The 12,377-nt window shown below is 38.2% G+C and overlaps 1 protein-coding gene across 6 annotated transcripts in view; it reads left to right on the forward strand.

Moving 5' to 3' along the window:
- Positions 1-12,377, forward strand: part of MTMR1 (myotubularin related protein 1) — a 99,854-nt gene that overhangs the window by 45,817 nt on the left and 41,660 nt on the right. For all 6 annotated transcript variants that reach the window (XM_066248918.1, XM_066248923.1, XM_066248919.1 and 3 more), the window contains 4 exons: positions 2,217-2,318; positions 2,645-2,728; positions 3,528-3,677; positions 5,445-5,633. In XM_066248918.1, coding sequence (XP_066105015.1) covers positions 2,217-2,318; positions 2,645-2,728; positions 3,528-3,677; positions 5,445-5,633 — 525 coding nt within the window. The remainder of the gene's footprint in view (positions 1-2,216; positions 2,319-2,644; positions 2,729-3,527; positions 3,678-5,444; positions 5,634-12,377) is intronic.

Genomic DNA, 12,377 nt, shown 5'->3' on the forward strand with positions numbered 1-12,377 from the left:
GTATAATGTTCTCGAGGTCCATCAATGTTGTCATAAATGGCAGTACTTCATCATTTCTTATGGTTGCGTAGTATTCCATAGTATATATGTACCACATCTTCTTTATCCAGTCTTTTTTCGAGGGACACTTTGGTTATTTCCATGTCTTGGCCACTGTGAATAATGCTGCAATGAACATGGGGTTGTATGTGTCTTTATGTACCAATGTGTTCAAGTTTGGGGGGTATATACACAGCAGAGGGATTGCTGGGTCATATGGTAGTTCTATTCTTAATTTTTTGAGGAACCATCATACTTTCTTCCATAATGGCCTTCCTAACAGCAGTGAATGAGGGTTCCTTTTTCTCTACAGCCTCTCCAACACTTGTTATTACCTGTTTTGTTGATAATAGCTAATCTAACAGGTGTGAGGTAGTATCTCTGTAGTTTTTGATTTGCATTTCTTGAATAGCTAGTGAAGATGAGCATCTCTGCATATTATCTGTTGGCCATTTGTTCTCTTGGGAGAAGTGTCTGTTCAGGTCCTCTCTCCATTTTTTTTTGTATTTTTCTGAAGTTGGAAACGGGGAGGCAGTCAGACTCCCGCATGCGCCCGACCAGGACCCACCCGGCATGCCCACCAGGGGGCGATGCTCTGCTCATCTGGGGCGTTGCACTGTTGCAACCAGAGCCATTCTAGTGCCTAAAGCAGAGGCCACGGAGCTGTCCCCAGCGTCCGGGCCAACTTTGCTCCAGTGGAGCCTCGGCTGCAGGAGGGGAAGAGAGAGACAGAGAGGAAGGAGAGGGGCAGGGGTGGAGAAGCAGATGGGCACTTCTCCTGTGTGCCCTGGCCGGGAATCGAACCTGGGACTCCGAATGCCAGGCTGATGCTCTACCACTGAGCCAATCGGCCAGGGCCCTCTCCCCATTTTTAATTGGATTGTTTTCTTGTTTGTTGCTGAGCTTTGTGAGTTCTTTCTATATTTTGGATATTAACCCCTTATTGGAGCTGTTGTTTGCAAATATCATCCTCATTTAGTTTTGTTGTCAGTTTCTTTTGCTGTACAGAAGCTATTTAGTTTGATATAGGCCCTTTCATTTATTTTTGCCTTTACTTCCCTTGCCTTTGGGGTCAAATTCATAAATTGTTCTCCAAGGCCAAGGTCTATGAGCTTAGTACCTATGTTTTCTTCTGTGTAATTTATTGTTTCAGATCTAATACGTAGGTTTTTGATCCATCTTGAACTAATTTTCTATATGGGGACAAACTGTAGTCAAGTTTCATTCTTTTGCATGTAGCTTTCCAATTTCCCCAGCACCCTTTATTGAATAGGCTTTCTTTCTTTCATTGTGTGTCAAAGATAATTTCATTATCTTTTCATTCTCCTTTGTCAAAGATAATTTGTCTACATAGATGTGGTTTTATTTCTGGGCTCTCGATTCTGTTCCATTGGTATGTATGTATGTTTTTCTGCCAATACCGTGCTGTTTTGATTATTGTGGTTCTATAGTATAATTTGAAGTCAGTTAGTGTGATACCTCTGGCTTCATTCTTTTTCTTCAGGATTGCTTTGGCTATTCGGGGTTTTTTGTGGTTCCATACAAAATTGGTGATATTTTGTTCTATTTTTTAAAAAAATGACATTGAGATTTTGATAAGGATTGCATTAAATTTATATATTGCTTTGGGTAATATGACTATTTTAACTATGTTGATTCCTCCAATCCATGAACATGGACTTGGACTATTTTTTTCATTTCATTGTATCTTTTTCAATTCTTTCAATAATACTTTGCAGTTTTCAGTATATAGGTCCTTCAAACGGTCATAGTCTCTTCATGACAGAGTCCTTGCTATTAGTACTGGCAAGAAACCTCTGTCACATTTTTATTTTATGGAGGGTGCAAGATCTGTAATTGATTTCTTTAGTAATCTAAAGCTCACAATTGATTATGTGGCACCTCTTTAGTAAGTAAGCTCATATGGGATGTCTTTTACATACTAAGCTATTTCTTGGTTGCATCTGATATTTTTTCTCCCAAAACATCCCCTTTGTTCCCATTTCCTCACTTAATTAAAAAAAATTTTGTTGGAGGTGTATTTGTTAATTAGCTTTTAGTTACGGCAAGATGGAGTATAACATGAGAAATGAATAAAAATATTTTATTGATCTCTTTAGCATGATATCTGCCTCATAGGTAGCAAATTGATAAATGTTTTGCAAATTGTTTAACAGGATATGAGAAACTTGCGACTTGCTTATAAACAAGAAGAACAAAGTAAACTGGGAATATTTGAAAACCTCAAGAAACATGCATTTCCTATTTCTAGTGGGCAAGTAAGTATACCAAAAATAAATTTTTTTGTGTGCTTTTGTGAGGATCTCAAATTTCATGTTTAATTATTATTTTTTCCAGAGGTTGCCTTTATCTTTTTTTTCTATTTTGGTATCTAGTATTAGAATATTTAAAATTCATCAATTCTGTGTAATGATTAAGAAAACTGCATATATGTTGCTCCAAAATTTACAAATTAAATAAGAATATTAATACATTTAGTTCATCTTAATATATTCAGCTCATAACTGAATGAAAAGCTTTAATATCGGGTATGTGACATAGCAAAGAAATACTGACATATGCGTGTTGTGGTTTTTGTATCCAGACACTCTTTGCATTCAACTATAAAGAAAAATTTCCTGTTAATGGATGGAAAGTTTATGATCCAATAGCTGAATATAAGAGACAGGTAAAGTATGTTTCTTATCAAACTAAAAGGAATATGTCATCTTTTTTATTTTCTAAAAGGTTAGAAATGTTGTGGAGAAGAAACCTAGCTTGTAGGTTCTTCATGTCTAGGATACCCTGTTCTCCCTGTGCCAAACCTTTGACTATACCACATCCTTTTCCAGAGGCAAGTGGAGTACAAGGACTGGGGTTTAAAAACCAAATTGACCGGAGGGTTTTTATTAGATATTCTGGTAATGAGTTGATTAAATAAGGATCAAAACCAATGGTATAAATTATATTTTATGTAATTTAATGATATGATATATAATTTAATGATATATAATCTGTTATGCGTTTCTCTACCAGAAGCTCTTTAGTGCATTATCAGTTTTAAGATCTTCCAATAAAATTATTCTCATGACATTTAATCTTTATCTCTGCCATATAATTGGTATGGTGATATATATTACTTATTTTATACATTTATAAGACATTTATGTTTCTCTAAAGGACTTTCGTGACTTATTTTAAAAAACAATACTATGTTTATTCTTTATAGAAACATTATAAGAAATGTGTAGGACTGGGATGCTAGTATATAGTTTTCATTTTTTAGTATGTTTGGAAATTCTTATGCTTCATGAGATTTTTTAAATCGGTAGGAAATGGATCATATTAGGTAAATATATATTTAAACTTTTAACTAACACTGAACAAATTGTAAATAGATTTTAGTAGAAAATAAGAAATGGATGTGGTTCATGGTTAGTACTTGTTGGAAGTAACAGTGTGTTTTCCCTCTGTCTGACCCTGCACAGGGCTTGCCAAATGAGAGTTGGAAAATATCCAAAGTAAACAGTAATTATGAGCTCTGTGACACTTACCCTGCCATCATTGTCGTGCCAAGTAGTGTAAAAGATGATGACCTTTCAAAAGTGGCAGCTTTTCGGGTAAAAGGCAGAGTCCCTGTAAGTAATAGATGTCATAGGTATAAATGTATATTATATTAGATCTAGTATGGAAAGAAGATAGAAAATATCTAGTGAACAAAATGGATAGTAGAAAAATAAACCTAGGCCCTAGCTGGATTGCTCAGTGGATAGAATATTGTTCCGGTGTACCAAAGTTGTGGGTTCGATCTCTGGTCAGGGCACAGTGACTGTACAACTGATTGGAGCAAATAAGTGGAGTAATGAGTTGATGCTTATCTCTCTCTCTGTCTCTCTCTCTCTCTCTCAAATCAGTGGAAAAAATTTAAAAAGCCCAGTAACCTGAATGTATCTTTGATTTGCAAGAACTATCTAATTATGTAGACCATTCTGTTTGCTGACTCGGCCTTGTATGACTGCATATTACTAAGTACAAAGGTAACTTGAATTTAACTCTCAAAACAGTAGGGGATAAAAAAGGACAGCAAGAAAGAGTTAGCATACTACTGCTTTAATGATTTATATCACTGGTTTCACTGACTCATCCTAGAAAAAAGACTCTCTTTCTTAGATACTGCATACAAGGCTGCAGCTGCATGGGAGGGACACCATTATGAAAAGAAACAGAGGAGCCAGCATGGGATGGATTTTTAAAATCAGCTTTATTAAGGATTAATTGGTATACAAAAACAGCACATTTTTAATGTGTACAATGTGATGAGTTGGACATATGTATACCCCTGTGATACTGTCCACCTCAACCCAGGAGGAAGTGAACTTATTTTTTATTCATTTGAGAGGAGAGAGAGAGGGAGAAAGAGAGAGTTTCGAACCAGTGACCTCAGTGTTCAGATCAATGCTTTATCCACTGTGCCACCACAGGTCAGGCTGAACTTTTTTTTAAACAGAATTTATTGGGGTGATATTAGTTAACCTGCTTATATAGGTTTCAGGTGCCCAGTTCTACAACACATTTCTGTACACCGTGATGTATGTTCACCACCCCAAGTTAAGTGTTTGTCCATCACTATCCCCCCATACCCTCCTCCACCTTCCCCCACAACTACCAGACTGTTGTCTGTGTCCATGAGTTTTTTATTTTCCTTTTTTTTTGTCTTTTTTGTTCAATTCCTCTACCCCCTCACCCAGTCCCCGCCCCTAGACAGCTGTCAGCCTGCTCTATGTGTATGAGTCTGTGTCTGTTTTGCTTGTTAGTTCATTTTGTTCTTTAGATTCCACAAATGAGTGAAATCATATGCTACTTCTTCTTTCCAGCTGGCTTATTCGAAGCAAACATTTTTGAGCCTGGAGTTTGTAGTCTGGTACAACCTGAATCTCTTGGCCACTGAAGGAAACAGGAGATTTGGGGATATAGCTTTAGATTTTATAACAGACTATATATTCACTTTGTCCTCACCAGCCACATGTGTCATTGTTGAGATACATACTTGTTTTTAAGTTAGGAGACAAATTAAAACTAGTCAATCAAATAGGAAAGGTGCTTGATGTTAGTAATCTTTTAACTTAGTTGCTGTTTTTCTTAGAATCATAGAAGTTTAGATATGGAAGGGGATTTTTAAGCTTATCTAGTCAAACTTCTTTCAACCTGACCCAAACATTGTGCTTCATAGCCACTATCATTGCTGTTGATTGGCCTGACCCCTCATTTTTGAGGAAAATATGCGAAAGAAGCTGTGTTTGAGAAGATAATTGGGTTTTTTTTCTTCTTTTTTTAAGTGTTACATGGTAATTAGAGCACATACTGTTTTAGGAACTGTACTCATATTTGTTACTTACAAACACTAGGTTTTGTCATGGATTCATCCAGAAAGTCAGGCAACAATCACTCGGTGCAGCCAGCCACTAGTGGGTCCCAGTGATAAACGCTGCAAAGAAGATGAAAAATATTTGCAGACAATAATGGATGCTAATGCACAATCTCACAAACTTACTATCTTTGATGCCCGACAAAACAGTGTTGCCGATACCAACAAGGTACATTCTCAACATTGCAGAACCAGTTGGTCTTATGTACTGTCTGTAAATTATTATTCAGTTCAAATAGCCTGTTGACTTCCTCCCTACCTGAAGGTGGAATCTTTCTGAGTAGCCCATAGCTATTCCTCCCTGGGATATAGCCTATGGATGTCTCATGTGGGTTGAGATCTTGTCTCTCTCATTGTTTCTATACAGTCTTGTCTGCTGAATTAATTAAACAAGACCCAAAAAGAGAATTATCACCTTAAGAATCAAGTAAGTATTTTAATGAAATGATCATGAGGCCCTTGGATGTCCCTTTAAACTGTGAAATATGGTGATTGCTTGATTAGTTCATATCTGGTCTGAAGCTCTGTTAGAATGGAGACAACTGTATGAAACTAGGCGAATATATGAGCGAGACACGAATATGTTCTCCCTCAGAGTTTTCAGGAGGAACTAACATTGCCAAAACATTGATCTGTGAGTGAATAAATCTGTGCTGTTTTAAGCCCCACACTTTGTGGTCCTCTGTTACTGTAGCTCTAGGAAGCTTATCCAACACCTTTACATTACTGGAATAAATCTTACTTGTTCATGGTGCACAGTCTCCTTAATATGCTGCTGGATTCAGTTTTCTAGAGGTGTTTTGTAGAGGTTCTTTTCAGTCTAGTCTCCACATCATGGGCAGAGTGATCTCAGTGTAAAGCTTTGGTGTGTGCCCTCAGTTTCTTGAAGCAAGTCAGGGTTTTGAACAAGTGACCTCTGCATGCCAGGTCAATGCTTTATCCACTGCGCCACCACAGGTCAGGCACGAAAGCTTTTTCAGTCATATTTCTTTTACACAAAGTGAACATGGAGGGAAGAAATTTAGTTTTAACCTAATACATTTGAGGCAGCTGTGTGGGAAAGATAAAACTCTGGAGCTCAGAGGGAGGTCACACTGAGTTTGAGATTAGGGCCCAGTTGCCTGGTGGTGGTGGTTGCAGCCTGTGGGAGCACTGGGTGTCTTGAGCAGGGACCAAGCACCAAACACTCAGAAATGTTGTCTGGAGGGCAAGAGAGGGACTCTGTGAAGGAAGTAGGCATCTAAATAGTGGGAAGAGATCCCAAAGAGAGGAGTGTCCAGGAGGAAGACTGGGTTAGGAGGGGGAGTTTTAGTTCTGGCTGCTATAACAAAACACCATAGACTAGGTGGCTTATAAACAACACAGTTCTGGAGGTTGGAAGTGCAAGATCAGGGTACCAGCAGATGCTGTGCAACAGTCAAGGGTGTGGGCAAAAACTTAGTTTTAAAACTAAGCCTTAGGCTATAATAATTGTTAGTGTATAAAAATGCCTCTGATTTCTGAGTATTAATTTTATATCCTGCCACCTTGCTGAATTCATTTATCAGGTTCAGTAGTTTTTTGACTGAGACTTTAGGGTTTTCTCTATACAATATCATATCATCTGCAAATAATGATAGTTTTACTTCTTTTTTTCCAACTAGAATGCCTTTTATTTCTTCTTCTTGTCAAATTGCTGTGGCTAGGACTTCCAGGACTATGTTGAATAAGAGTGGTGAAAGTAGGCATCCCTGCCTTGTTCCTGATCTTAAGGGGATTGCTTTTAAGTTTTGCCCAGTGAGTATGATGTTGGCTGTGGGTTTCTCATAGATAGCTTTAATCATGTTGAGGTATGTTCCCTGTATTCCCACTTTGCTGACAGTTTTGATCGTGAATGGGTGCTGAATTTTATCAAATGCATTTTCTGCAACTATTGAAATTATCATGTTGTTTTTCTCCTTCCTTTTGTTTATGTGATGAATCACATTGATTGATTTGCAAATATTGTTACCAGCCTTGCCTCCCCAGAATAAATCCCACTTGATCATGGTATATGATTTTTTCCATATATTGTTGGATCCAATTTGCTAATATTTTGTTTAGGATTTTTGCATCTATATTCATCAGGGATATTAGCCTATAATTTTCTTTCTTTGTGTTGTCTTTGCCTGGTTTTGGAATCAGAATTATGCTCGCCTCAAAAAAGGAGCTTGGAAGTCTTCCTTCCTCATGAATTTTTTGAAATAGCTTGAGAAGGATAGGAGTTAGTTTTTCTTTGAATATTTGGTAGAATTCACTTGTGAAGTCAAGGCCCAGGACTTTTCTTTGTTGGGAGTTGTTTGATAACTGTTTCTATCTCATTTGTTGTAATCAGTCTGTTTAGGTTTCCTGATTCTTCCAGATTTATTTTTGGAAGATTGTATTTTTCAAGGAATTTGTCCATTTCATCTAGGTTGTCTAGTTTTTTGGCATACAGTTCTTCATAGTATTTTCTTACAATTTTTTGTATTTCTGTTGTGTCACTTGTTATTTCTCCACTCTCATTTCTAATTTTATTTAAGTCCTCTCTTTTTTTCTCGGTAAATCTAGTTAAAGATTCATCTATCTTGTTTACCTTTTCAAAGAATCAGCTCCTAGTTTCATTGATCTTCTGTATTATTTCTTTAGCCTCTATGTCATTTATTTCTGCTCTGATCTTTATTATTTCCTTCCGTCTACTACATTTGGGCTTCACTTGCAGTTCTTTTTCTAGTTCTTTTAGATGCAGGGTCAAGTTGTTTATTTGAGCTTTTTCTAGCTTCTTAAATTATGCTTATAGTGCTATGAACTTCCCTCTCAGTACTGCTTTTGTTGTGTCCCATAAATTTTGAGTTGTTGCATGCTCATTATCATTCATTTCTAGGATTTTTTTTATTTCTTGTTTTATCTTATTCTTAGTCCAGTCGTTATTTAACAACCTGCTACTTAGTTTCCATGTGTTTGAGAATTTTTGAGGTTTTCTGTTGTGATTGATTTCTAGTTTCATGCCATTGTGATCAGAGAAAGTGCTTGATATGATTTCAATCTTCTTAAATTTTTTGAGATAACTTTTGTGCCTAACATGTGGTCTATCCTAGAGAATGTACCATGAGCACTTGAAAAGAATGTATATTCTGCTGCTTTAGGGTGAAAGGTTCTGAAGATATCTTTTAAATTAAGTTGATCTAATGTGTCCTTTAAGTCTGCTGTTTCTTTGTTAATTTTCTGTCTTGAGGATCTATCTACTGATGTTAGTGGGATATTGAAATCCCCTAGTATTATAGTATTGCTGTTGATCTCGCCCTTTATATCCATCAAAGTCTGTTTTATATATTTAGTTGCTCCTATAGTAGGTGTGTAGATATTTATGATGGTTATATCTTCCTGTTGGATTACTCCCTTTATCATTATGTAGTGCCCTTCTTTATCTCTTACTATATACTTTGTTTTAAAGTCCATTTTGTCTGATATAAGTATTGCTACCCCAGCTTTTTTTTCATTTCCATTTGCTTGAAATGTTTTTTTCTATCCTTTTACCTTCAATCTATGTGCATCTTTTGTTTTAAGGTGTGTTTTTTTGTAGACAGCATATGTACGGGTCCTGTTTCTTATCCATGCAGCTACCCAATGTCTTTTGATTGGATCACTTAATCCATTTACATTTAAGGTTATTATTGATATGTAGTTGTTTATTTCCATTTTATTCTTTAAAGCTGTATTTTTCTTTTGCTATATTCTTTTCCCACAACAGGCCCCTTAACATTTCTTGCAGCATTGGTTTGGCTGTAATGAATTTCTTCAGTTTTTTATTTGTCTGGGAAGCTTTTTATCTCTCCTTCAATTTTAAATGATAGCCTTGCTGGATAAAGTAGTCTTGGTTGTAGGTTCTTGTTCTGCATTACTTTGAATATTTCTTGCCATTCCCTTCTGGCCTCAAGTTTTTCTTTTGAGAAGTTGAATGTCATCCTTATGGGGGCTCCTTTGTAGGTGATAGCCTTTTTTTTTCTCTGGCAGCTTTTAATATTTTCTCTTTATCACTTAGGTTTGGTATTTTAATTATGATGCGTCTTGGTGTAGGTTTCTTTAGGTTTCTCTTTAATGGAGTTCTCTGTGTTTCTTGATCTTGTGATAGTTTCTCCTGCATTAATTTAGGGAAGTTTTTAGCTATGATATGATTGTACAAATTCTCAGTTCCTTGTTCTTTCTCTTCTTCTTCAGGAACCCCTATGATGTGGATGTTTTTTCTCTTCTTGTTGTCACAGAACTCTCTAAGAGTTTCCTCAGTCTTTTTGAGTCTCTTTTTTTTCCTTCTCTGCTTCCATGCCTTCATTCAACTTGTCCTCCAACTCGCTGATTCAGTCCTCAGCTCCATCCATCCTGTATTTAATTCCTTCCATTGTGGTCTTCATTTCTGATATTATATTTTTCATCTTCGACTGATTCTTTTTTAATATTTCAATGTCCTTTTTTATACTTGCTATTTCTTTATTTAGGTGTTCATGATGACCATCCATTGTTGTTCTAAGATTCCTAAGCATCCTTACAATCATTATTTTGAACTCTGCATCTAGAAGTTTGGGTATTTCCATATCACTCAGTTCATTTCCTGGAAATTCTCTTGTGGTTTCATTTGGATTGCACTTCTCTGTCTTCTCATTATGTCTGTGTGTTTGGGTCTATTGTTTGTAGAGCTGGTTGAGTCTAGGCTTGGTATTGTCTGCCTCCAGTATTCAATTGTGTTATTTCTAGTTCTTCTTGGGTTGGCATCAGCTATTATTTGTAATCTACTTTGGGATTTGGGCCTCTTTGAAGTCTTGATGTGTTTTTTTTCTTATCAGATGATAGTCTTATTTACTGACCTCAGCAGGGGGCTTATTTGAAACTGTATCCAGGAATGCCGTGGGTGTAACCTGAGACTCTGAAGGCCTGATCTGCCAGTTACTCTCTCTGGGGGCAGGGTGTCTTCTCAGCTGCAGTACAGGGAGGTGTATCTCAGATCTCCATGGAGACCTGAATTACTGCCCCTCCTCCCCACTTCTTCTTTTCAGCTGTGTCTTGCTGCACTGATTGGAGCTGGAGAGATGTCTGGAGATCTGTGACCTGGAAGTACTTTAATCTTTTTTTGTGTGGAAGGATCAGCCCCTTCCCCAGCTATGGCCACCTCCAGCACTGGATGAATTAGCTTCTCAGGTTGTCCCATGCATTCCTCTGCCCCTCACTGTCTGTCTCTCTCTCTCCCCTTTCTTTTTGGAAGACAGGCCCACCCTTTCAACACACCTCATTCCCTGGTTGACAGGCAAGTGGCTGTGAGCAATATTTTATGCTCTTTTCCTTGGAGTGAGAGCCCTCTGGACTCTCAGCCTCACCCCCCCTTTCCTGTAAGTAGGGGAGATTCACACACTTCCTTCCAGGTTTGGTGTGGCTTCTTCTTTGCTCTTTGGTTTTTGAGAGCTGTTCTTGTAGTCCAGAGTTGGTTTTTCATGCTGAGTGTAATCCAGTTTGGTGGTGTGAGCTGGGCATCTGTGCATCTGCCTACTCCGCTGCCATCTTCAGGTCTCTGTTGTTGTTTTATTTGAGAGAGAGAGAGAGAGAAAGAGAAAGAGGAGAGAGAGGAGAAGCATCAAATCATAGTTACATCACTTTAGTTGCTCATTGATTACCTCTCATAAGCACCTTGACTGGGGTTTCATCCAAACCAGTGACCCCTTGCTCAAGCCATTGACCTTTGGGCTCAAGCCAGTGACCTTGGGATTATGCTGATGAACTCACAGTCAAGCTGGTGAGCCTGGGGTTTTGAACTGGGGACCTCTGGGTTCCATATTGACACTCTGTTGTTCACTGCCACCACTATGTGAGGCTGGCATAGTTACAATTTTTTTCCTTTGAAAACACTCTTTTTCTTTTTATTCTTTCAATCTATAGCTGCTCATCTAAGTATTTTGCTTTGTATTTCTTAAATATTGGCCTTCTTCAGGTTCTTGCCCTTTACTTTTCTTCTTACATTATGCGTTGTCCTTGAGCACCATGTGCCAGACCTCTGTCCTCCAATATCATCCACATGCCTGTGACTTCATATTAATATGCACAGCTCAGACCTCTCTTCTGAGCTCCAGTCCTGTGTCTTCCGCAGTCTGAAGTTCTCTCCACTTGTATTTCTCATACGCATTTTGTGCTCACTATACTCAGAGCCAAACATTGTTTCTTTTTCAATAGTCTGTATCCCAGTAAATGATACCACCATCTCTCAGGCTGTTCAGTCCACAATCATGGGCATCACTGTCACCTCCTGTGTTACCCAGTTCTATTGTTGCAATCAGCCTCCATGTCCTGTCTCTTAAATGTCTCAAATCAGGTGCATGTCTCTTCCCTGCTGCCTCCATCATGATTCCTTCTGCCTAATGACCAACTGTCTTTGAGTTGGTCTACCTGCACAGGGTCCAACCTCCTCCAGTACCTTCTATCTCCACGAAGCCAGTGATGATTCCATAGTGTATGTCTGATCCAGAACCTGACCACTCTGGCCTCCTCTCTCCTTATTCTCACCACTTCCCTTACTGTTCTTTGTTGACCTTCTTACCTGCCTCTTGGGCAGCCACAACCTTACCCATCTCTGGTCATCTAAACATGATTACCCCTCCACCTTGTGTGTTTTTGACCTTCCTTTCCACAACAAAGTTTTCTTGACTTGTGTTCTCTTCTCAGTGTAGACATGTCTTCTGCCTACCCTGGCGGCTCTATGCTCTCCTACAGCAAAAGACTTGCCCCTGTTCTGTACGCGCACCTTTCCTTACCCACTTACTCCACTAGATTGTGAGGGCCTTGAGGACCATAGTCTACACTTGTTCATAATTGTTGCTCCAGTATCTAGCTCAGGGTTGAGCATTAGTACCCATTTGGTAAATGGTTGGAGCCTAAA

The sequence above is a fragment of the Saccopteryx bilineata genome, chromosome X (genome assembly GCF_036850765.1).
Source record: "Saccopteryx bilineata isolate mSacBil1 chromosome X, mSacBil1_pri_phased_curated, whole genome shotgun sequence".
Classification (NCBI taxonomy): Eukaryota; Metazoa; Chordata; class Mammalia; order Chiroptera; family Emballonuridae; genus Saccopteryx; species Saccopteryx bilineata.